Source organism: Rousettus aegyptiacus, unplaced genomic scaffold (genome assembly GCF_014176215.1).
Source record: "Rousettus aegyptiacus isolate mRouAeg1 unplaced genomic scaffold, mRouAeg1.p scaffold_m13_p_1, whole genome shotgun sequence".
Taxonomy (NCBI): domain Eukaryota; kingdom Metazoa; phylum Chordata; class Mammalia; order Chiroptera; family Pteropodidae; genus Rousettus; species Rousettus aegyptiacus.
Genome location: NW_023416284.1, coordinates 151,259,872 through 151,286,576, shown reverse-complemented (window position 1 = coordinate 151,286,576; position 26,705 = coordinate 151,259,872). Strand labels below are relative to the sequence as shown.

Here is a 26,705-nt window from a genome sequence, read left to right as displayed (position 1 = left end):
CATTTCCCAGTTCCCCAGAAAGTAAGTGCAATGTCAAGCCTAAAGTCTCTGTCATCTTCTTCCCACTCATCCATCCACTCATTCATTCATTCGTTCATTCATTCATTCATATAATAAACATCGATTCATGGAATTCTATGTGCCTAGAATTGAGCTAAACAATGAACCTTGTAGTAGGCCAGGACAAGGTAATGAGAACAAAGTTGGTCCTGGTGGAAAAAAAAAAAACCCAAACCCAACCATATCAATGGTTCGGAAAAAAAAAGATGAATATTTGATTTCTTTTCTAAACCATTTTGGCCTCATTTCCAGCCAGGAATTAAATAAATGGCTCCATAATGTGTCCCTTTATACTGTCTTTCATCATCTTGGACTGCAGGGGATTGACATTTTAATGGCGATATGAGAGTTCAGAATAAAACTACCTTTTGATGGCACATTTAACTAACATGGAATTATAACAGAGCCTCAGCGGACATGCACATGTCATCCACATAATTAGAGGACGAATTATTTTTTATTATTGCTATTAATATAAAATTAATTTATACTCACAGACTCACTGCATGAGAAATGTTACTAAGCCCAGGTAACATTCTGTTTCCTGGTTCTAAGAGTCACAAAGGCAAATGCATCTGCAACTTGCAGCTGGTTTCCTTTCGCAGCTGCCCTCCTCTCCTATCTCCATGTCTTTCTACCTATTGATTTTCATTTAATTGTAATGTTCTATAGCAAAACTTGAGAGAAATAAATGGCAGGACTCTGTGACAGACACAAGGGCTAGTCAGCCCTTGAAGTCCCTAGACATAATCCCCAGGGAGAGGCATGCATAACTCTGTAGCTCACATTGTACCTTCAGAGGGAATGATGTCAGCAGCAAGTAGCCTTGGATGCTTTGGGTCCAAGGGTAGGTAACATAGTGCACGGAAGTTTATATTATTATAGTCCTTGCTCGTGGAAGCAGAATTTGACTAAAGCTGTCGACTCCATCAAAGCTCATATAAACTGGAGATGGCTCAAGCAGCCAGCTTCGGTGTGGGGAACCATCTGTATTTTCACCCCCATTTGCATTCACTGTGCACACAATTTCCAAGCACCCTCACAAACCAAGCTCTGTGCTCATTGCTGGAACTCATGCGTCTTGGTACAGACACTGATAGGACAGCTTTTGGGCTGAGGGTATTAAATGTAAGCCCCTTCTAGGACTTTCTTTGTGATCTTTAGGACATCACGTACAATCTTAAATCCTTGCTCGCACTTGCTCGTGCTTGCGCTTTCTCTCTCTCTCTCTCTCTCTCTCTCTCTCTCTCTCTCTCTCTCTATATATATATATATATATATATATATATATATATTTTTTTTTTTTTTTCCTTTAGAGAAAAGTGATTTTAGAAATAAGTGGAATCTGAGATGCCCTGGATGACTAAGTAGCTCAAAGCGTGTTTGGTATTTCCCCCCTAATCCATTTGGAGATCAATTAACCATATCTGTGTGCAAAATGCTCCCTCTGCAAAGGTTTTTATGGGCTCAAAATATCCATTACATTGTTTTTCTTTAATGCCTTTTTGTTAAGTTCAGTTTTTTCTCTTTACCAAAGTGCCACTTTTTTATGATCACATCAGTTTTGTGTTTCTTGGCTAGAGCAAATTGCTGTCATTTATGTCCCATCACTGCCTCAGGGCATTCTTTCTTTCTGGTTGGTCTTTAACCTAATAACATACTTCTGTGTCTACTCTAACAGCATCTTGATGATGATGATAATGGGCAAAAGCTCAATTAGGAAGCATTATGGGTCAGACACTACAAAAGTATAGTGTGTAAGAATTCCTAAAATGACAAGAGGGTTTCGTTTTCTTTTGTCCCCTTCATTCTAAATCCCTTCATTGTTTGCTCCCCGCCCCCACCCACAGTTCTCTTCAAACATATGTCTCAGGTTCACTTCGCACAGCATCTTAGGTGAGCAAACCCCTTACCTATTTGCCAATCCCAGGGCACCTTTAACAGCTCCTTGTGCTCCATTATAGCTCTGCAAATGGAAAGAAAGTGAACCTGATGAACAAGATTACAATGCATCCTATTTCTTCTTCTTCTTTTTTTTTTCATTTACCATATTTATACAAATCATAAAGCAAGGACCTGAATTTCACAAATACCTCAGAGCTACATAGAGGCAAGTCTAATAAAGCAGCCTGAGGTTTATTCCTGAAGGATATTGTTGGGTGTGGCCCCAGCAGCCAGAGTGTGCCAGTGGGCATGGGGGAGCTCACACTTCCCACTGACCTTCTCATCCAGCAGTCCGCCTATAGACTTTATTTGTTCTTGCTTAAATGCTTCCTGACAGTAAATGTTGAGGTGTGGAAAAATTTCTGTGCTGGCAGGTTGAATGAATTTTCTCATTAAGCATTCTCTAGAGCAGTGGTTCTCAAACTTAAATGTACAAAAATGTCATCTGGGGAGAAGATTGAAACAGTCCCCTGGGCCCCATTCCTAGAGATTCTGATTCAGTAGATCTGGGCAGAGGCATGAATGTGCATATCTGAGGAGTCCTGACGTGATGACAGTGCTGCTGGTCAGAGAGCGACGCTTTGAGAACCACAGCACTAGAAGAGGACCAGGAAGTGAGGTTGGCCCCACTCCACCAGAGTTATTTGATTTCAGTGAGCCCTCAATGTACCCCATTTGCCAAGCACACCCATATGCCACTTCCATTATTTTGGTAGCAGTGTCTCCAAAGGGCTCAGTCAGCGTTAATGGACTATAACTGAAGCAAATGAGCACTAGATCTCTCAATATATTTTTTTGGATTCAAGAATAATAATCCATATAATGAGCCATCCCTCTACAAAATGTTGGTTATGAATAGTTGAACTAGGCAATTTCTTTTCCTCTTACAAACATAAAGCACCAAATTTAGAAGCCGTAAAATGCCATCATGTTTTCAAAATGAACCAAAAATAAATCCTCAGAGAAATTTCCCATCTCTGTGACTTGTTTGCTATGGAGTTTTTCCTTTCTATCTGAGAATATCACAATTTGGAGGCTTCTTGGAAACGTGTATTTGCAAAACACGTTTAAGGAGATGCCCAAATATCTTCCATAAATAACTGCAGACACTGAACCAATACAATTACAAAGTATTTGCTTTGTAGAAAGTGATTTGGTAAAATCAGAATTGCTTGCTTTGTAAAAATGGATTTGGTGAAATTAGACAGGAGGTTATACTATCATTTTTTACCTTTTATGTGAAACTAAGCCATGTGGTCTTTATTGATGGAAAATTCTGTTTTGATTGACACATTCTCATGACAATTTCTGAGGCACAAGTCACTGATGACTTATATGCCGCAAAGTTAGAATTATTGAAAAATTAGTGTTTTTGACTATTTGAGGCTTAGTGAATGTCCGTTATATCTTCACCTATTTAAGGAAAATGGAAACATTAAATTTCTAAAGATGAATTTGAAATATAATTCACTCATGCAAATCCATGGGCAATAAAAGAACAAATTTATAAAAGGGCAAACTTAATAAGTTTCCTAGTGGCAATTGTATTAGTAAACAGAATGTCACTTTTGGGAAGTGCATCAAATCGCGACATTTAAATTTAGGTTTTCTATTTTCCTGAGTAACTCGCACTCCTCCGACTTGCTGGCTGGTTTAGGAGAATCAATGTACTGCTAATGTTTTCTTATAAATTATCTTTAAAGTCTATTAAATGTTTTTTTTCCTAATAATTTACAATAAACTTGTTTAGTTTGTAGACAATTTACTAGTAAAGATACTGAGTTTTCAGATTTTATGTGGAAGGTTAGTGAGAAGTTACCAGTCTTAATTACTATAAAATAAAGCAACCAACCCTGCAGCAGAAGAAAAAAAAATGTAAGAATAAGCACTAAGAATTTCTACTGTCTGCGTTTCTTGTTATGTATACTCACAATTGAATTCCACTGAAAAATGCCCCGAAGAGTCCGATCATTCCCAGAAATTCCACTCGACTCAGGGTTCGGATGATGTATTCTTCCCAGACATTAGAGATGCCATAGAGTGTGGCCCCTCCTAAGACCAGAAGGTCCCCTACCAGCTTATTTTCCCCTAGGAACCAAAAAGCAGGGGGACCGTCATTAAAATTTTCCTACGAAGAATTCGACACCAGCAAAATCGGCTTCCTATGCCTATTATATTGATATTTTTATAGATGTTCTGTAACTTGCCAACTGAGATTTAGTACAGTTTGTTTATGTGCGCTCCAGATATATTTTGATATAAAAAGGTTGCCTATGTCTACTCAACCAGAAGTCTTCTTTAGCTAAGAAAGGGACCAGTTTTGTCTAGAGTGCACCATCTCCACAAAGCCCATGTCTTCGTCCAGGTATGCATATGAACATACGCTAATACACATCAATGATATATTTGCTACAGGCATTTTCTAATAGTTTAGTGAATATGCTGTAGAGCAAGCAGAAGCAGCCTGAATGTTCGCTCTCTATAGGAAGAGAAGCTATAACAGAAGTAGTTGAGGCTATTTTGACCATGGGCAAAATGTGTCTTTGCTTAGAAAATGAAAATGAAAAGGATTAGGGTTGAAATATCCAACTTCCCTAAAGTAAGAAACATAAACATAAGAATATGTAAGTCACTATCACATTAATATTTTCCTTTTTTCATAAAAAATATCTGTTTTAAACTCAATTTTTGTTGCTTTCAGTTTATGCCCAATTTTTGATAAATGTTGTACCCGGTGATTTCCCATAATTGGGCAAACTCTTTCCTGTGCAGGAACTGTAAAGCCAGAAAGGAGAGTGGAAATCAGCAGCCAGGGTGGCCTCACTGGTGGACTCTACCCAAGTAGTCTCCAGCTCTGTCCTGCTCAGGGCAGCGCACAGGAGCCAGGCAGACAAGCAGCTCTGGGGCAGAAGAGGTGCAGGATGGGAAGGGTCCTCTCTCTCCAGCATCATTCTAAGGGAGAGACTCACCTTGAGTAGCCTTGGGTTCCAGATTAGCTAGAATAATCTAAAACTATAGAACCGAATTCTTACTGTTCATTTGGGAGCACAGAGCATTTTCTAGAAGTGGAATCACATAAAAGAATCTGGGCTGAGCTTGGGGAAAGACCTCTTCATTCACACCTCTGTGGTTACTTTGAGAGATTATATATTCACCCTAAATGGCATCACTTTTTCTAAGGCAACTTCCCACTCCTGGTAAGGGTCAAAGAGAAAGGAGAAGAGACTCTGAAAGGCAGGAGAGCTTGCTGGAATCACCCTCAAAGGAATAGAGATCAGAATCTGGATCTTCAAGGGCTGGGAGCCCTCCCTGGGTTCATGGGAAGCAGCTGAGCCCAGAACACTATCAGCCTCTGACAAAAAACCAGACTTCATGGGAAGTCCCTGGGTGCATCTTCTGGGGAAAGTAAAGTTGCTGTGACAAAGAGTGTCTTCTTCAGCAACCTGACTAATTGTTTTCATGTCAACTAGAAAACAAAATGCTTAATTTTAAGTAGTTTATTTGAGGAATTACCCACAAAATATAAAGTATCCATTACTAAAATTATAAAATTATAATGAACATAATTCGGTCACTTTTCATTCAGGAGCCATTTTAGAATCTTGTGATGACATGGGGTTATTATTATAATTGTCGATGATTGTTGTACTAGTGAAGTGTGGAAGTGCTGCTTAATTAATGAAATTAATTATATATCAGTGGATTCAGGAAAGCTAAATTATATTGAATAACCTTAATAGAAATTAGGGAAACATCAGTCTACCTTTTAAAAGTCCTAAAAAGAGGCCATACTGATTCAATGAACAATCTCACCAATCTATTTTAAACTCTACGTTTGTACATTTATGGCCTATTCAATTAACTGATCTTTGACTACATGCAATCTACTCATGAATACTTTGAGTTCTCACTAGTGCAATGATAATTATTGTTAATAATAAAACAATTTTGTGTAACCGTGGGTTCAGAAGTATTTTCTAGTCATCAGTGAGAAAAAAGATTAGATATTATTTTCCAAAATTTCATGAGTAAGTGTATTTATCGGTTTTTAAATCATTTAAAAATGTATACATGTACATAAAGTATGTGTAAAAATTTAGTTGATTAAATATAATTAAGTTAAGCAGGACACGATTTTATCCAACCATATTATATAATGAAGTGTTTGATGCAAGTATAAGAAAGCACCAAAACTAGTATTTTCTATCTATAATTTATATCTAGTTAACTGGAAATTGCATATTATTCCATGTTTTATTCCATGTTTTAATTCAGTAGATACCTAACGTGGTGGTGTCAGTTTCTCTGCAACATCACAGGGAAAATGATACCCAGCAAATCTGTCATTTACACATGTATGAAATCACCATGAGCGATAATGTTTTACAAATTTTGGGTAAATAGACACATTTAAAATTACGATAAATCCATTTAATCCAGTGCCTTCTCTTCCTTCTCTAAAATTTCACACCGTTTTACCCGGGTACGGGTACAGCACCCACTGCATTCTGCTCCATGTCTGTTATTTGTTAATCGTGTGTCTTCCCGTCCTCCCCTTGTTTTTTTAGCCCTAGGACGGAGGCACATGGACTGCGACTTACTTAGCTTTACAGTATGTGTGGTCCCTAGCATGGATCCTGCCACATTATAAGGTCTCACTAAATGTTTAAAAAAATCAAGCTGACTGAAAGGTCTTAATTCATCCTAAGGTAAAGATGTGGAGTGGCAACAGGTTTCAATTCAGGTAGACGTGAGTTCTAATCACATCTCTGTCCCTTAGTAGCTGTTGAATATTGGGCAAGCTATAGAGTCTTTCTGCATTTCAATTTTCTTAGTTTAAATTGAAGTTATTGTGAGGACACACTAAAATATGTAAATGAAATAAAAAATGCTTATAGCAATATCATCTGGCACTTATTAAGTGTTCAGTTAATGGTGGTTGAAAATTGAATCACTGGTTCCCTTTGAATAGTCACCTGTCTCTTTAGGTTGGCCGTTTCTCATTTTGGATCACTTTTTTGGTTCTAATCAACCTAGTCATAGTTGCTTTGCAAAAAATGGTTTTGCTTATTAGATTTTTGTTTAAGCACTAGGAACATCATATTTAGAAGAATATTCAAATAGGTGTGTCAGTGGAAAGAAAAAGAAAAGATTATTCAATATCACCACTGACCATTAGATCAAGAATTAAATGATGAATTACATTATTCTTGAGAGTAGAATGACTATTAGTGTAATTTATGAAAATGAATACATCTTGTTGAACATTTTTGAGTTTTAAATATGACCAACTGCCTTGTTTTCTTTCCTAGGATGCCCTTGGTTTTAGCACCAAAAGTTCTGTATCTGGGGAAACCCATTCAGGGAAACCTGGGACAGTCATTCACCCTAATTTGCCATAATAGATAACATTTGTATATTTCTTACAGGAGTCTCAATTATGGAAAACTAAGTATTAAGTGCTATAGTAGAAAGAATACTAGATTCCACATCTAGGCCACACCATTTAGTACTGGTATGCCTTTGCACAGTTTTGTTATTTTTTTCTCTCTGAGCCTTAATTACTTCATCTGAAAAAAATGAGAATAAAATACTTTCTTTGCATAATTGAGAGAATTAAGTGAGATAATGCATGCATGTGAAAGTACCTGGAACCAATATAATTGTCACTTTTACTTATTGTGTTTAATTATCTAGCTCCCTGAAAATATTTTCTCTTCCTTGAAATACATAAAAAATTATGTCTAATAACAAGAAAATGCCGTTATGGGTATTTAACATCCTTAATAAATGAACTACACAATAATGCAATAAATGTATTATGGTGTAAAAAAGATATTTTGAAGAACAAGAAATACATTTATTTTATAATAAGAAGGTATTTTAATTGAGTTTTAGCTTACTGCTATCACTTCCTAACCTTCTCTTTTATATCCATAAGTTTTCTGAGAAAAGTAAAGTAGAAATGTCATGGAGAAGTATCTCTTTGGCCTTACTAAGTCTTCTGACAAACTCCAACATCTATAATAGTCTCAGGAGCTGCCCTTATTACTTGTCTCTCCCCTGTGCATCAATAAATGCAGAGCCGGTCTTCAGAGGAGGCCTATAATGCTGGAGTCAGGTGACAAAGAGAGAATGCACGTATCAGGCCCACCAAGCTTACTGACAAAATTGGGAAAGACATTTTCTTTCAAGTGAGCTCAAAGGCATGGAAGCTTCCTATTGTGGGTGCCAAGCACAGTATTGGAAGATAAGTGTTTGTGTGCTTCCTACGTTATATACCACTCCAAGGCTTCAAGACAGAATCTCCAATGCCATGGACTACAGATGGCTTCTCTTCACTTCTGGAACCTATGCTGGATCAGGAAGCCCCAGAAGAGTCATAACAATTTGAAAAGGAAATCTTGAAACTTTACTTTGTAGGTCTACAAATTAATTATCTAAGATTGTTACCAAAAACCCTCCCTCCAGAACAAAAAGCAGACAAAAACCATGCATGAGGAGACTAAACTTAGATCTTGCTCACAAAAGTATCAAGTATTCTTAACCTTAGTCTTCAAACTTTAAATCACCATCAGGCCTATATATCAGCCTTCACTCAGTAGTTTGAAAGTTTAGTCTTTCTCTAATTTGGGAGAGAAGGCATTGGGGCGTGGGGGTGTGGAAGGTGCCTGTGATCCAGGAGTAGACTGACCTATTGATAGCATTTCTAACCAGCTGGTCTGGGCTAGGCAGCTCTGGCCTCCAAAACATCTTCCAAATGGGTGTTGACTCTCGGCTTTAAACATGATCTTGGTGTTTCTGAATTCCTACATTAATAGCATACAACCTGTATTTTTCTTCCTTCCTTCACTCCAGAAACATATATTAACCGCCTCCTATGTGCTACCATCCTAGATGTGGAGGAACAAGTGTGAGTAAGACACAAACACTGGGAAGACCAGGTTCTTTTCTTCCACTCAACCATGAATGTTCGTGGTCTTGCCTTAGCTTCATCCACAGAAGCAAGTAACCTGGTGGACACACGGAAACTCACCTGCTCCTTGATGTCTTCCCACAAGCACGTCGGCTCCGACCATGCAGCCCATCCCCAGGATGCAGACCACGATGCCAATGAAATGAACAGCCTTGTACCGGATCAGCAGGAAGAACCAGGAGAGCAAAATCACTACCGGGATCACAAAACAATCCAGGAGCTATTGAGAGGAAGTGAAGAATAATAAGAGGTTCAAGGGGATACTTTTCGCGTAGTGGAGGAAAATAACTCAGCTATATAGAAAGGCTATTTCTCGTGAACTTGAGTTTTTGTGTAGACTCAGAACTATGCAGAACTATTAAAACAAACTCAGAAACAACTCAGATTAACTTTACTTAAACATCTGCAAGCCTTGAGGAAAAGAGAAGAAGGCGAATTGATGAGATGAGCTGGTGGAGAAGGTTTTTCTGCCCCTACCTTGTCAGGGCAGTTTGGCTTCTGGCCTTTCTCAGTACCCTGGCTGACACCATGAGAACAGCTCATGTGTGGGTAGAATATGCTGAGCCATTTTAGATGGTCCCACTACCCTAGGAAGAGATCTGGCAATGGGGGATGCGGAGGCAGAGGTATTGTAACGTTTTATAATATTGGAATTTAGACAAAAGTTGAACTTAATTTCTCCCAGACAACTGTCTCCCTACAACCAGTATAAGTTACTTTAATCTGTCCTTGAAATTTCACTGTTAAAAGAAAAAACATTGCTCTAAAAATAAATATAAATGCTAATCTCAAAAGTTTAGAAGTAATTTATAAATATTGTAAAAAAGAATAATAAAAAAGTTCGAACAGAATATAGGAAAAAAAATGGATTTCATTTCTTATTTATTTTGCACAGATAGTGACATTGCACCTGACATGGAAGCCCCAAGAGCTGGTGGAGGCTTCACCCCAATCATGTAGTAAGATAACATGGTGAAATGAGAAGACTCCTGTGCCAGGAGCCAGGAGATCTGAATTTGAGTCCTAGGTCCTTATTTACAGTGGCGTGACCTTGGGCAAATCACAAATTCGGGAAGCTTCAATTTCCTGTTAGTAGAATGAAGATAATAATTCCCACTGACTTTTCCCAAAGATCATTGTGAAGCTCAGAGATAATACATGTGAAAGCAAGGGCCTCAATGCCAGTCTATAATCGTGCTTCCAAACACATGCTCTGGGTTCTGAACTGGTTGTCTCTCCCACAACCTGGTAAGATATTTCGTGCAAAGTAGGGTCTCCACTAGACAAACTATGTCTCACTGGATTCCCATCTCCATGTGTCAACTAAGCAACTGGTGATCTTGTCCCATTTTTCAGTACAACTCCTCTGCTAGAATCTTCAACAAGTGGCCCTACCTCCCAGCAGCCAGACACAGGACAGCGATCTCTGATATTCCTCCACTCTTACTGTCTGCATCCTATTGATCACGGAATTCTGCCAATTCTATCTTTTAAACATCTCTCAAATCTACTTACCTTCTCCTACTTCTGCCACCTAGACTGAGCTAGCATCCTCTTTTACCTAGAACAAGCCCTTCCTTCCTACCTTAGGGTCTTAGCTCATTTATCCTCCTCCACCATGTCAATTCTTGAACTTCCTGCCTCCTCCTTTTCCTTCAAGCCTGTACTTACATACTGCCTCCTCAGGAAAGCCTCTCCAGGCTAGGTTGGGTCCTGTTCAATGCTTTCCTTGCAGCCTGGACTTCTCCTTTATTGTGTCAATTGCACTAATAATTAATATGCAGTTACTGGCATAATGCCTGACCTCTACTTGTCCAGAGGTTCATGAGCACAGGATTATATTCCCACTATCCAGAACCCTGCTGGGCTCATAAGAAGTATTCAATAATTGTTATCGAACAAATACATATAAGAATTTTTGATAATCAGAAACATCAAAATAGAATCTCCAAGATTCATTAAAGGCCAAACAATGTTTTAGGTAGTAGTCCCTCCTTATTCATGATTTTACTTTCCCTCGTTTTAGTTACCCACAGTCAATCACAGTCTGAGAATATTAAATGGAAAATTCTAGGATTAACCAATTCATAAGGTTTAAATTGCACACCGTTCTGAGTAGCATAATGAAATTGTGTGCTCTACCACTCCATCCTCCCTGGGGTGTGAATCATCCCTTTGATCAGCATATCCATACTATATACATTACCATCCCATTAATCACTTATAGCCATCTGGGTTTATCAGATCCACTATCACAGTTATCACAGTGGTTGTATCAGGTGACCCTTATTTTACTTATATTGCAATAATTGTTCTATTTTATTACTATAGTTGTTGATCTCTTATTGTGCCTAATTTATAAGTTAAACTTTATCATTGGTATGTATGTATAGGAAAAACATATTAGAGGGTTTTATACTATCCAGTTTCAGGCATCCATTGGGGTTCTTGGTATGTATCCTCCCCGCCCCCCATGAATAAGGGGGGCCTACTGTATTCGTTTCGGCACTGTAAACAGCACTGAGACTCCCCTCTATGCCGAAAACTTGCTGTGACCTGGGCAGACCTTCGCTCTTTTCTGTGCACTGGTCTCCTTTGTAAAATGGAATAAGGAATCAGAACTGTAAGCTGTCCCTGAGGCTGCCGTGAGATGATAAGGTGATGAAGAGCCATGTGAATGGTAATTTAACCTTGCGATGGTTTAGGGCCGAGCTCAGAGGTGACAGCATTCCTGGAGGGGTTATGTATAGGGGAGGTGGTTGGTAGGATTATACTACAGAACAGGGTTGCTCACTGGACAGTTAATTAGCAAATTAATGATCCTGCTCGATGTGGTAAAATGCTCTAAGGCAGTTTTAAGACTGGCCTCAAATGCAATTTAAGTATATTAGGAAATTTCAGTTTGCCAGTGAAAACTGTTCACTGGGCATAAAACAGTTGTTTTGTTTTAAAAACTAGAAATGATTGCATCAACAGTTGAAATATTTAGTTACGTGCTCCACATTGCGATTTTATTATCTGGCTGAAGCTTTTGGTCCATCCCTGAATTATTGAAGGCAAACTAGGCCATCATCTAATCTTTGGGGAGGACTGAAGTGAGCCTTTTTGGTTCTCAGTGTCATGAGAAATCCTGAAGCACATGATGAGTCCTGGGATCTAGTCCCTTAATTGGATGAGCTGAAAAATCCTTATTTTTGTCAAGTAATCCTACGTGTAGAAAAGACTTTTAGAAAGGACAGAAGGAGAAGGAAGAATACAACCCAAGCGGAGGTTTCTGAGACATTTCAGCTCGGGAAGACTGGTGACCTGCACACCAGTGCAGGACTGTCCCACACTCTCTGCAGGGTATTTAGCATCTTGGGCCTGCACCAGTAAAAGAAAAAAAATAAATGCTCCTATACATTTACAAGTGCCCCTTGGGGGCAGTATCTGCCCATTTTAGAATCAGTGTGACCTCTATTTAAATAAAGTTGGGAACTCAGAAGTTTCAAGAGAAGAAGCATTCTACTCAAGGTCACTCAAAATGTTGTTACCAATGATAGCTCTATCATACTTCTTTTTTAAACAATATTTTAATGAAGGTCGGTTACAGGAATTGCTACACATGGAAGTCACACCACGATATCTGTAACTACAAAAAAGATACCATTTGGTAGCTGCCATTAGTAAACAGGCCATTATTTTTTAGTGATTTTTGGCTCCGGCTTTTCCCCTGTGGTCATATAGCATAAAACATACTGACAAAATAATTTTCCAGTAGTTTTCTGGTAGCTTAACTCCTTTGCAAAGTGGTTGTCAGGATAATAAAAGAGAGAAGCACTATAATAGATGCCTGTTAATAAAAAAAAAAAGCACAAAAACCCTTGATTCTGACATTAATCTGTTTAATAGATTTACTTTTCTTTGTATACACTTCTATAGCCAAAAGGAAATTATTAAATATCAGTACCAAAAAAAACCAGTGAATACTATTTCATAATCATCTTATGTTCTGAAAAGAATATAAGAATGCTTTGAAAAATGTTCATTATCCCTTAGATTTACATAACATCTTTTTTCCTCCTAAAGATTTAAACTAATTTTACTCTTCTATATCATGAATCCTCAGGTGATACCCACCAGAGAGGTGCTGGGACATGCCATGTTCAATGGCTGGGGCAAATTCTCTTAAGTCAGGGTGATAGTACCAGAATTATTTGAACTCGGTGGTTTTACATAACATTTGCCGTAGGTTAAGTTTACATTTATAGCTGCAAAACACATGTTATTTTTACTTAATCTTTGTAACAGCCTTGTAAGGGAGTTATGGCAATACCCATTTTACAAATAAAAAAACTGAGGGTCTAAGAATAAAGCGAGCGAGTATCTGAGTTGGGGCTAAAATATTAACTACTCTCTGGGCACCTAGATCAGGGTTCAAGGGCACCTTCCAAGTTATTTAAATAATAATTAAAAATCTGCGTTGACATTGCTTTTATGACAACGGAATATGTCAATATTAAATAGCATTAAAGTTTTTCTTTTTTTTTTTAAAGCATCATTTTTGTTTGCTCTCTCCTTCTCTCTCTTTTCCATTTTGGTCAATTTCTTACCACTGGATCTTTCTCTGCAGTCTTTAATCATAGGCCGACTGACAGTTGGATAATTATGATACAACATTTTTGACTTACACTGGAATTCATTGCACATGGTAATCATCATGGGATGATAAAGTTATGATAGTTAAATGCAGTTGTGCTATATGACTCTCAATATTGAGAAATTAAATAAGAAATGTCAAAATTAGATAAGAAAAATAATATAAATCCTGTCCCCCATGGCATATCTCATAACCATTCTAAGCTCAACAACCTCACCTGTGGTGTGATACCTTAGTAGCCCTGTCAATATCATAATTTCCACTGCCCCCCGCCCCATCTCTATTCTATCTCTATCATAGTCTCTATCTCATTTTTATGCAACTGGTATTGCCAATAAAACATCTAGGCCAGAGGCTTTCTCTAGTACTGCTAGATGAAGGAATTCGGTTTTATTAAACTTACTCTTAGTCCATAAAAATGTGTTTACTGCAAAATGGCCCAATATCTCCTACATTTGTTTTTGGATTTAGGGCACTATTAATGATGTCTTTTAGAGCAAATCTATATCTTCCTCAAAACTCTTATAGAACTTCAAATGAAATTTTGAATGTAGGTATTTGCATTTATTATATTTGTTGAAAAATATCAATTGACTATAAATTGTGTTTTTCAAAAAGGGCACAGTGATAGTGATGCCAGATAAACATGGTAGATGGTTTTGGTGTGTTTTAATCAAAACAGAAAATGTCTAAATCTAAACAGATTGTCATACGGCACTTAAAGTAAATGTTATATTTTGGGCTATTAACTTTTTCTTTGCATAGGTTGTACATAATTTCACCAAATTAATCCAAAGTATAAACAACATTCATTTTATTTTTAAAAGACTGAATAGCTTTGCCTGGAGGTACAGGAAAAGACCAGCAGTCTATTTCTTTCTATAAAAGCAGGAATTGATTTTTTCTAAAAGATCAAATTGTAACATAGGTTCTAACCCTTTCAAAGAGTTAGTTTAATTCATGAAAGAAAAAAAAAAAAACAGCAGAGCATCATAAAGGTCATAAAGTTAGCGTGTCATGGTATATTACGTTTTCTGACTTCTATGCTTATATACTTTTAACATGGATAAAGATGATAAGGAAATCTAGGTAATTAAGATGGCAGAACTGCTGCTTGGCAAATTAAAAACAGACATTTTAGGAAATCTCCACAGCATTCCCATTTTATACTTGTAGACTTAAAAACTCAGCATGCTGTTCTGTATCTTCAACTAATGGCTCTTAAATATCTTCAGAAACGCTGAGTATTGCATTCTGTTTTCACTCTGATAAAATGTTTATATTTAGAGGTTATAGTTGTCTTTTCTGTTTACACATGTATTGTTTTCTTTGCTATTGTTGGATGTTTGTAGTTCTAATTACTTACGTCTCCTCTCCTCTGGATTCTAACTGACAGAAAATAATAGCTCGATCCATTTGGAATGGTCATTTTTGTAGGCCAAGTTGCTTGAATGTTGACAATTTTACATGGTTCTACTAAGAGGTCTAAGGACCAAATGGAGATCAAACACCAGCATATTCACATTACACCTGGATTGCGGAAGGCAGTGTTGCCTCTTATATTCCACTCCAATTTTAACTCAGGCCTAAATTTTCTTAGACACATAGACTGGAGGAAATGGTCGTCGAACTTTGGATGCTAACTTAGGGGTCCTTCCAGCAAACAGTCCTCACCAAGCCTAAAGCAGGCAGAAATGAAACACTCTGAAAATGGTTCTTTTCCTATTTTTTTTTTTTTCTTTTAAGGCATAATAACCTAACCAAGTGGCAAAGTCCGCAACTGGATATCAAATTAGCGATTTCCCCTTTGGGATGGTACCAGAAGGAATGGAGAGAGGAGGAGTTTACTTCCATTCCCCCAGTGTTTAGAAGGGAGTGGAAGTCTTCCCTGGTCTGGCTGGTATCATGGGGCGAACGGGAGTCACTTTACACTTTCCATACCATACTTGGTCTGGGTGACATGTTATGTTCATTTCTTGATTAAAGATCTCCACAGCATAATATTAGGCATAAAAATCTCTGAAAGGAGAAAATCAGAATCTATAAGGATAAATGTTAATGACAGTTATCTTTAATAATATAACTGAACTTTCTCAACCCTACTGCCCAAATTCACTATGGTAGCCAAGCTTCCTCTCTTGAACATATACTACTTTCAAAATATATAGAACAACTCATATTGTAAGAGTGTAAAAATTCTACAAGAGTCACATCAGTCTCAAGGGCAGTGGGTGGTTTTTAAAAAAAATTAAAACAAAACAAAAAACATTACCCACTGTTCCCATTACAGTAGAGCATAATGAGGAGGTGACCTCATCCCTCTTTCTAATTCTCTCTGCCCAGAAGAGGCTCCTCGGCCAGCCTTCAGCCCCTTGTTAACTCTCCCCTCAGGCTATTCAAGGAAGACAGCTCCCCTCCAGTGGCCCAGCTGTCAGAGGCTAAACCTGAGGCAAGTAGTAGGTGATTCTAGGAAAAAGAACATTTCCCCATTCTCCTTTCCTTTGCTTCTAATTGGCAATGCTTCCGTGTTTCTAAAAGTGATATATATTATAAATTCATCTCTGGTGAGTAAAACTGAATTGTTAACAGGGAAAGATCTTAAAAAAGACAAACTTCAGTTACATAGACACAACAAAAGTCCTTTTTTGGCTGACAGTACTGCTGAAGAGAGTGGACTGTAATTTGGGAAATGCACATTTACGCTCAATCAAGAACCATTTTAATTCGGTGGCCTGGACATGCAGTTGTCCTGGGAGCATTTGAAAATCCAACTGGGAGTGTAATTTCAGGGAGTAATATCTTTGATCTGGAGCAGGTTTTTCTGGTAGAAACCTTCATCCCCTTCACCTCTTCAGAAGTTTTTTCTTCGGAACACTTCTACCCACCATAAATCCCACACTTTAGGATTGAATGTTTAGGTTTTACTGTTTTAAAGTAGTTATACTGGAGAAAGCCATGTTACTCCCATACTGGTTGCCCAAGATAAAAGTGATAAAATGTGTCACTGTGTTGACTATGTGACAGCTATTTTTCAGGAAATGTTCTATTTTCAGGATTTAGAAAAAACATTTTCACCAAACTAATGTAGGGAGGAGGCAAGAGGATTAAAATGTTAATCAAGCCTCAATCAGAGACTGCAATGTGCTGATCAGCTCTGTGGCCAGGCCAGGAAGGACACCTTAGGAACAAAGGAAGGTTTCTGCTGGGATTGCAAACAGCCCATTCTCCACACCTGTGAAGGGGAACCAGGCACCAACAGGATCATTCCAATGGCTAAACCCATGGGGAACCTATGGATTAAAGGCTGGGACTGCCAAAAGGCCTTTCTCACCTTTTCTCGCTATATACCCTTCCCCTTTCTCACTGTATGTCCACATCAAAGGAAATGGGTTAACAACAAAGTCTTTTAAACTATAAATCATTGGTTCTAAAGAATGACATATAAACTGAATTCCTGGAACACTCAGGGTCCCTCTCACTCTCTGCCTCTGAGAGGAGACCACACTCTGTGGAGTGTTACCCCTTTTTTAATAAACTGTCCTTTTGACTCTAACTTTAGTGTGTGTGTTGAATTCTTTCTACACTCTCTGCCAAAGGCTCCTCTTCTTCTCTCTGTACAGGGCTTGGTCTCCCCCCACCAACTGGAGGAAATTAGCCCTGTCCTGCATCAAAACTATTTTTCTTGTTTCTGCTGATTAAGATGTAAATGTGTGAATTTTACATGTTCTCTTGTGTCAGTTTATCAGAACTTCCTAGTTGTTAAAGGATATTCTCTTTACTGTTTTGGCTTTGACTCTCAAAGACAAAAAGAAAGAAAGGAAAAAAGACACTACCATGTGCTGAAAATCTGGGACAAGTACCCAAAAATCTAGGCACCCACCCAAAGACACAGGTAATCAGGAGACACACATGCTCTAACTCTGCTGCAAGGAAATCTGCCTTGGGTGGGAGCAGAGCTGTCCCAGAGGACAAATTCCTTCCAAGCAAGCATCATTGGCGCTTTAATCAGGTTTAAAAACAAGCTCTGGTTAACTGCAAACTGGATCCCAAAAGCAGGAAGCAAGCAATGACCACATCCCAGTGTCCACCATATACCAGGCACAATGCTAGGCTCTTATTTTTCCCATTTTACAGATGACAAAACGGAGTACTAAAGACAATAGTGAACTTACTTAAAGTCACATGGTAGTGTCAGAGCCGGCATGTGATCCCAGGTCTGCCACTTTACTTACACGAAGTGAGCTTAAGCAGGCAAGGTCCAGGTGGAGTAGAATGCATGTATAGAGGATCCAGTTAAATGACAGTGGTCTAGGCCAGGTCAGCCTCAACTCGATCTAGAAGCTTGTGGGCTCCCTCTCACACTGAAAGCACTCTGGGAAGGAGGACAGTCTCCGAGGGTATTGAAGAAATAATCTCTGCTCGTCTGTATTGTTTTATATTAAAGAAGGTGAAGGGTATACGAAAAAGTGTCTGAGAATTAGAATCATTTGCTTTTAGTGATGGGTCATTGATACGGTGTGGCTATTTTGAATGTTTTTGGAGAAAAAGTTGTCTTTAGTCAGCCAAGCACTGCTAACTCGTATTTCTTATTTATGAAATTCATGAGTATATGAATGTTAACAATAACATTAAAGAAAGTACACATTTCAAAGCACGTATTGAAGACAATAAACATTTTCTGATAAAATATTAATTCTACATTAATTTTGCATTATTTTTGATTCCTCCCAGCATTAAAACAGCAGGGGGAAACAATTTCAAGAGCTAGAGTAAAACAGCATGTACTTTTCAGGATCTATTTCTAGGTCTAACTCAACTATTTCAGGTTTTATTTAAAAGAAAAAAAGCAAAATCACCTTATATTGTCATTTATCGATTCGGTCAGCAGATATTTATTAAATGCCTACTGCATGCTCGGTACGGTATTGCTATAGGTGCAGGAGACACCAGGGTGAACCAAATATTCTCCATCTAGTTTCAAGTGGACAGTTGTCAAAAAACACATTTTTCTCTTCTCCAGTTCACAGCCAGTTTCCTTCCGGAAGCACTTGCCTGGCCCTGAAGGCCACTCTGTTCTCCCGTTCCCCGAGGGACCTTCTCCAGCAGCTATCATGTGTCGCTCCTGGATCTTCATTTCTCCCTCTCTGCTGGCTGCTTTCCTTCGCTGCATAGGCACGCCCTGATCTCCCCCTTGATGCCCAGTTTTTCTGTAGCTATTTATCTTTCCCTCCTCACAGCCAGCTCCCAGAAAGATTAATCTACACTCACTGCCTCTGGTATCTCGGCCCCATTCATTCTTCAAGCTGCATCAATATTGACAAGTCCCTTCACCACGATCACCAAGCTACACTGCATGGCCACTTCTGACTCAACCTTTCTGCAGCAGTTGGCATTACTGACCAGTCCCTCTTTGAATTCTTTCTTCTCTTGATTTATCTGTCTTTTTCCCTCCTACATGTCTGGCCTCATTTTGTTCTTTTTGTCTTTCAAAGTTGGTGTGTCTGAGGGTTCATTTCTTAGATCTCTTACTTTCACATTCTACATATGCCACCCTTTGGCAGTCACCCATCTCTTACTTCCTTTCCTGCCAAGCTCCTTGAAGAGTCGCATTCAGCCACCGTCTCCATCTCTTCAACATCCATTCAAACCCTCAGTTCAGCTCAATCTGTATTCTGTTCTCCAAACTAAATCTAAATTGCTCAAAAATACACCCCCTGTTTTGGAACCAGCATTTCAGTCCTTACCTTACCCAGCATAGCATCTGACACTCCCTCCTCCTTTTGGAACTCTACTTGTCAGGTCCCTGCCCTTCATTTTGACTCACAAGCCTCCTTCATAGACTCTTTTGTGGGTTCTTGGTCTCTACTCTCACCTCTCAAATTCCATGCTCTTAGGACTTTGCCTAAGTGTCTCTTCACAACTCTCCACATTTATCCTGAAGCATTTCACCTGTTGCTCTGGTTGTAAACGTCACCTCTGTGCTGAGGACTTCCATATCTACATCTCAAATCTAGATTCATCTCTTAAACTCCAGAGCCATATAATCACCTGCTGATCTAATGTGGATGTTCCAAAAATGCCTACAGCTCAGCAAGGTTCATGTATAACTCATGTTTTTGTCCCCAGATTATTCCTTCTCACATGATTCTTTTCTCAGCGGATGACTAGAGACTTAGTTACACGGGTCTGAACCCTGCATGTGTGACATCTAGGGGTCATTCCTTCCCTCTCGAAACACTTTCTTGACTTGCTTCCAGGACATATTAGACTCCTTTGGTTTTCTTGCCACACCAGCCTCTTCTTCTCAGCCCACTTTTTCTCAATCTCTGAATGCTGGTGTGTCCCAGGGCTAAGCTTTCAGTTTTCTTCTCTTTTACATTTATACTCACTCTACTAGTGATCTAATCAGACCATGACTTCTAGCACCATCAATAAGAAAATGACCTCCAAATTTATAATTCCAGTTCCCACCTCTCACCTGAACTCCAGATGTAGACACCCAGCCACCTACATTAAGCTCTGACTAGATGTCTAACAGGAAGCGCAAACCTACACGAAGCAGAACTTTTGATTTTTCACTACACAGCTCTTTCCCAGTTTTCCTTATTTTACCACACAGCACAAACTGGTGGCTTAGGTCGATAATTAAAGAATCATTCTCGACTCTTCTTTTTCCTCTCAAACTTCCCCACACTCTCATATGAGCACTCAGAAAATCCTGTTGTCTTTATCCTGTAAATGCATCCAACCACCACCAGACACTTCTACAGTTAGCACCTGGCTTCAAGGCACCATTATCTTTCAGTCGGTGGCCTCTCAAATGTCTAACAATGTCCACTCTTGCTCCTATACAGCCACAGTGATCTAAAAATACAAATTAGGTCACAGTAATCCTCTGCCCTAAACATTCTAACAGTTTTCCTCAGAACAAACCCAAACTCCTTTCCTTGAATTCCATAGTCTTGTATGTAAATAGCGTAGGTTATTCTAGCCCTTACCTCCTTCTTCAATATCATATCTCACTACAAGTAACTTCATTCACTCTTTCTGTTTCTTAAAAAGCCATGCTCGTGACACTAATTCTGTTCTCTTGGCTTAGACTTCTCTTCTCACTATCTTTACATACCTCACTCCCTTATATTCTAGTGGGAGAGACAGAAAATAAACTAAGCATGACTTGGAAGACAAGCTTCATGAGGGCAAGAGCACTATCTTCTTCATGCAATGTATCCAGCACCCACGGAAAAGTGTATGCGATGTTTGCTCAATAAATATTTGCTGAGCATATGAGTGAGTAAAACATGCATTGATCCTAATTCTTCACTCAAACATTATACAAGTCATCAAGTCCTGTTTTCGAGCGGCATATCTTTCTCTAGAATCTCTTCACTTGTCCCATCTTGTCTGCCCTTTCCTCATTAGATTATGTGAATGATCTTTCTAAACTGCCAATCTCATCATGTCATTCTGATACTAGAAACTCTCAGGATTAAGCCCATATTCCCCAGTGTGGTGTATAAGCCCTTTTGTGATCTGTCTTCATTCTCTTTTTTGACCATTTCCTTCTCCAAACTCCAGACTGAAGTTTTTTTAGTTTCCTAACACACTATAGTGTTTCTTTTTTTCTTTGTTTAATATATATATTTTTTATTTTTAAATTATATTTGACATTCACTATTATATTAGTTTCAGGTGCCTAACACAGTAATTCAACGTTTATATAACTTATGAAGTGATCCAATAAATGTAGTACCAATCTGACTCCACACATAGTGGTTTTTCTTGACTCATTTCTTTGCACATGCTATTCCTTGCCTAGCATTCTCATGTCCATCTCTCTCACTTTTTTTTTTTTTTTTTTTTTTTTTTTTGCCTGGCCCAATCAGAGTTATCTTTCAGAGCTCAGTTTAGACAATACTTTTTCCAGGAAGCCCTCTCTGGCTTCCTAAGTGGGAAGTAAGTGTTCCCTCAGAGTCTCCCATTAATCTCTGTATTATTAAATTGTATTTGTCATACTAAAACACAATTATCTTCAGTAAGAAAAGAACTTTTCTCTCTTGTACCCAGTTTTAACTCCTGCTTCTAGGATGGTGCGTGGTACACAGTAGGGCCCTTAAATATTTTATTATTTTCTTCAAAAATATGTATAAAGCATCTGCTGAGTGCCACAAACAATCATAGGAAATAAAAAAAAAATCAGATAATAAAAAATTCCTTCCTTATCAGGATTTATTATCTTATGTAGGAAGAGACAAAAGAGACAAGTAAAATATATAGTATACCAATGATGATAAGAACTATGGGGAAAAATAAAACAGGAGAGAAGATAGAGAGTAGTAAATCAGGCAAGAGATTGTGATTGTCAACAGGGTGGGCAGAGAAGAACTTGCTAAAAAGGTAACATCTGCACAGAGGTGTTTACCTCATTGCCTGACAAACTGTAGATGTTGAATGAATGAATAATATTCAAGCAATAAATAATTTTTATTTGGGGAGATTGCTGTCATTGAAGTAACTGGTACTGCATAATGGTGCTGAGTGAGATAATTTCAGCTGTGAGATGCTGGAGGCAAGCACCTGGTGCAGTTGTTAGTTCCTGTCATCATTCTCTGGCCCAGATAGTGTCACAACTCCTAAACTGATCTCAAAGCCTCCTACTCGATGGCCCCAGAAAATGCTTCGGCTAAAGTCTTCCTGTTCAAGGGCTCTTGAATTGGAAATGGCCCCCAACCAAGAACATAAGAACAAGAAGGAGGACAGGAAGAAGAGGGACAAAAATAATTTTTGTTATTTTCTCACATGTTGGTGTTTTTATAAATTCTCATTGTCTGAGTCTTAAAATGTCTCAGCAGTTTTAAGTCTATACCCTTCAGTCTTGAAGCAGCTCACAGGCTTTTACTGATTTTTGATTTATGAGCTAACACACCTCTTCAGATGCACTGGCAAGGGAAGCAGGCTACGCAACTGAATACTTCAGCAAATGCAATCAGTCTTGGCATGAGAGTGTTTTCATGTGCATCTCTTCATGGCAGATAGCACCAAGGTGCTCCATCGAGGAGCCCATCTAAGCACCACTGGGAACTCTGCACTCTTAGTAACAATGGAGAGAACAGCTTCCCAACAGGATTCTCTTCTCCAAGAATGGAAACATGAACACAGATGGGCAAGAGAAGCCTGCTCTTGTATTCTGTACAGAACATTCACGTTTGGTAGGCCTAATGCAGTCGATGGTTAGCAGATGAATATGTGTGACCATAAAGGAATCTTGGGGCCTCCTCTGTTTTCCATCTGCCCAATTCACCCTAACCAGCCAAATATGCCAGGCGAGGCACTTTGGCCACAGCTCTGAAAAATATGAATCGTTGTGTACAGTACCTTATAATATTGGACTCTAAGAATGTTTCACTTTTTACAAACTAGTATATGGAGAGGATAACTCAGGAAAAAAATATGTTATTCATTATATGAAATGATTTTTCAATTTACCAGAACTACTCTGTACATTTCCCAGTGTGTTAAAAATATAAATAATTTACAAAAATGTATTTGGAAATATTATTTCAGGAACACATTTATTGCAGAGCGGGTGGTACATCTGTACCATTGGAGAAAATTTTTTTGATTTTATAAGTCAAGCAACAGCATTCCAGGGCTTTAAGGTTTGTTTGGCTCCCAGTACTGTGAAAACACAATTCCAAATAAGATAATACTATTTTTGCTTGTGCAATTTCTCTTGATACTTTCACTCCAAAACAGAGTGGGTTGGAGGAATTTTGTTTGTACCTAGCAGCAATTTCATTAATATTTACAAGATTTCACTTTTATCGACCCGCAAAATGGTCTTACTTGGGGCAACACAGTAATCAATTAGTGGCAAAGCTAACTGGATGTGGGTTTCCTAATCTCCTTGTGTCTCAAGCAAGTTCTTTCATCTAGATCACTGCATCTGTGAACATTTTCATCGCTCTTCTTAAATTTTCTATCCAAGAATGAGAGTGCATGAAAAGATGGGATGGTTTAGGAAACATGTATCTTTAAAATTTATTTTCGTAAGTTGGATCAATGGAAAGACTACATGAAGTGGAAAATATGTAAGTAAAATGAGCTGGGATTTATCTACTGCACATTGGGGGTGTTGCTACAGTCGTGGGCGTTTCGGGCTGGCTGATGGAGTGTCACATGGACTTGTCTGAGAATGTTGGAAGACCATTGGGGGTATTATTGAAAAGTCTATTTGTAGGAAGGGTAGAGGACTTCACTGATGCAGGTAAGTGTCTGCAATAGGTGGCAGGATCAGAACAATGTTTGTTGCATTATTTTTGCCTTAGGGTGGTAGAGGAACATTCACCACTGAATGCATTGTTACATTTGCATACTAATGACCACATCAGCAGGCTGGCTTTTTATTTTTACTTACAGGTCAGAAAACTGATACTCAGAGAGAGAGGGAAGGAAGCAGAGAGAGAGAAAGAGAACAAACATATAAGGGCATCTCATTTATAACCTGTCTACATGAGCCACTGGAGCTGACAATTGTTAGGGAACCAAGCAACACTGTTTTACTGTCAGATCATGTCGTTAATAAAACCTAGGTTTATAGACTCCACTGCATGTCTCCTTGAGAGTTCTCCCTATCACTGGTGGATTCAGTCACTCCTCCTCTGTAATCTATGGTATTTTGTGCATAGTTCCATTTTACTGCGTTTCACGATGCATTGTAAATTGTTTACGGATCTGCCCTTCAGCAAAATAGGATAAATTTTGGGGGGAAATTTAATTTCCTCCTTAAATCATTCCCCATGTAGCCTTCTACCTATAAAACTGAGCCAGGAGGAAAAAGAGAGAGCACATCCTTTATAAAATAAAGAGGTCACTGATCAGTATTTAAACAAAAGGCTGACTTTACTGACTTCCTTAGCAAGGAAAGGTCTAGAGAGTCAGGCGCATGGAGAGAGAAGGGATTCTAAATTCTGAAATTCTCTCTCCAACATATCAAGAATCTCTATTGCCAACTATGCCAGAGTTTCTTCCAGAATGTGGAAGGCTGCCCCTGCCTCCCTTAGCACTGAGCCAGGAGGCCTAGTGTTTTGGAAGGAGAATGTGAGGCAAAGAAGTTCATGTTAGAGAAGGAGGGACACGCTTGTCCCTCAAGAAGCCATGGCTGAGAACAATTGGAGGCTAAATGTGGTTAGCAGAGCTGTGTAGTTCCCCCTACTTCTGGTTTGCTGGAAGATGTACAGAAATCTGAGTGCTTTGTAAAGGGGTACTGGCTGGCTTACCCTAGGTGGGATGGGAGGGTCTATGTGACAGGAGGCCAAATGTACTCAGAGTTGGTCGCCTGGAGGTCCATAGCATCGATAAGAATCTGGGAGGTTGGGTGGGTGGGGGCAGTATGGAGGGAGGCAATTAACAAGGAGAGGGGCAGAGAGAGCAGCAGAGGCCAGCAGAATGCCAGGAGCAGAGCAGCCCCCACATCCTGCAGGTGCACACTCAACAACCAGACAACTACTCCACAGTGGACGGCAGCATCCAAAGGATTAACAGGAGGCCAAACGTCACACTAGAGACCCACATGGTACCTCAGAAACGAGTATGGAAGGGAAAAATTCTGAAATGTTAAGTAAGTGTGTGTCCAAAAGCGAAAGTTTTTAAACTGGAAGAAATTAGCAAATTTTACATTTAATCCGCCTTTTCCCTCCTGCTGCCTTTTAACCAGGTTGTGGGTGTTTGAGGAAAGGTTCACTATGAATATCAGATCAATTATAGGATAAAGGAGATAGATTTGCTTTGAACATCCAAGTACAGCACTAACGAATCTGCATCCACGCCATGCCCATAACACCTGAGCTTGTTAAGAGTTGGGACAGTTTTTCATTATCTTTACATCCCCACAGTGTAGCAGAATACTTAAAAGGTTTAGAGTTCCATATCTGGATCCTGTCTGAATAAATGCACTTACTGAGAATAAAAGTACTAAAGGTCACTTGTATTGCTTTGTTCAATAACTGGCCTTTAAAAATTCATCCTTTCATTCATTAACTTACGTATTCAATATTTCATACATTTTTGACATCTATATGCACATAATGTTGTGAAGGAGACAAAAATGAATTGTTTCTACATTTATTCAAATATCAACAATTTATTCAGTGCTTATTGTGTACCAGGTACACAGGTCCCACCTTTAGGACCTTACACATTTGAAGAAGGAAGGAAGTATGTAAATAAGCAACTATCACATAAAGTAGAAAGTAACAGTTACCAAACAGTAAGTGAAGATGAAGAAACAGAGTCAAGACGGAATCAAATTCATGCTTTCCTGTCTTGCAAACACGGCTCTTACAGAGTATAGGAGAAAGGAGAGACCCTTCCCTTGCTTCCCAATGGCTTTACCCGAGGGCAGCTGGAGGACCAGCCCTTGGGCCCAGAGCCAGTGGGAGTAGAAACGGAAGCTCTCTTCTGTGGAAAAGAGTTCTGCAAAACACATTTAGGGACAGGTTTAATGATGGCATAGGAATGGAACTAAAGAAACACTGAAGACAGTTTTAGTGAGCAAGGGTTTATACCCTATATCGGGACCAAAAGCTGACAGAAAACGGTGCAGCACCCAATCAAAATTTAGATTTGAACTGCTATACTTTTAAGTGATTTTCACAATCATGAGACTAGGAAGTCCAGATCTAAGAAATCTAAAAGAGATTCAGAAATATCATGTTCACTTTAGGGGGCCAGAATTTTGCTTTCGAAAGTTTTGCATTTAAACCTACTTTAAAATAGCTCTTGAGTAGTCATTAAACTGTCACAGTCCTGCATCAGGCACAAGTAAAAATAATAAGGATAAAGAAGAAAATATAGTCTTAAAGTCTGAGCTCATAATCATAAACTCATGCCCATGGGACCTGGTTCTACTGTGAACGGGCATGCTTTCCCTCCAAGCTCATCCACAGAGGTGGAAATTCAGGTTGGCTACAAATAAAAAGTCTGCTTAGTGACTTTCTCTTGTGTGTCATAACTTCTTGACTATGGGATCACAGCTGCATGAATCTTGAGGGTGGGACAGACTGCTCTCTGGTGTCTCCACAAAAC

General features: G+C 38.9%; 1 protein-coding gene across 2 annotated transcripts in view; it reads right to left on the bottom strand.

The window, feature by feature from the left end:
- Nucleotides 1–26,705, bottom strand: part of SLC35F1 (solute carrier family 35 member F1) — a 345,733-nt gene that overhangs the window by 35,882 nt on the left and 283,146 nt on the right. For both annotated transcript variants that reach the window (XR_001597951.2, XM_016153574.2), the window contains exons 4-6: nucleotides 9,041–9,200; nucleotides 3,936–4,092; nucleotides 1,974–2,026 (exon numbers count right to left, since the gene is read on the bottom strand). Coding sequence is in view for 1 of the 2 variants with exons in the window: in XM_016153574.2 (XP_016009060.1) it covers nucleotides 1,974–2,026; nucleotides 3,936–4,092; nucleotides 9,041–9,200 (370 nt within the window). In the remaining variant the exon portion in view is untranslated. The remainder of the gene's footprint in view (nucleotides 1–1,973; nucleotides 2,027–3,935; nucleotides 4,093–9,040; nucleotides 9,201–26,705) is intronic.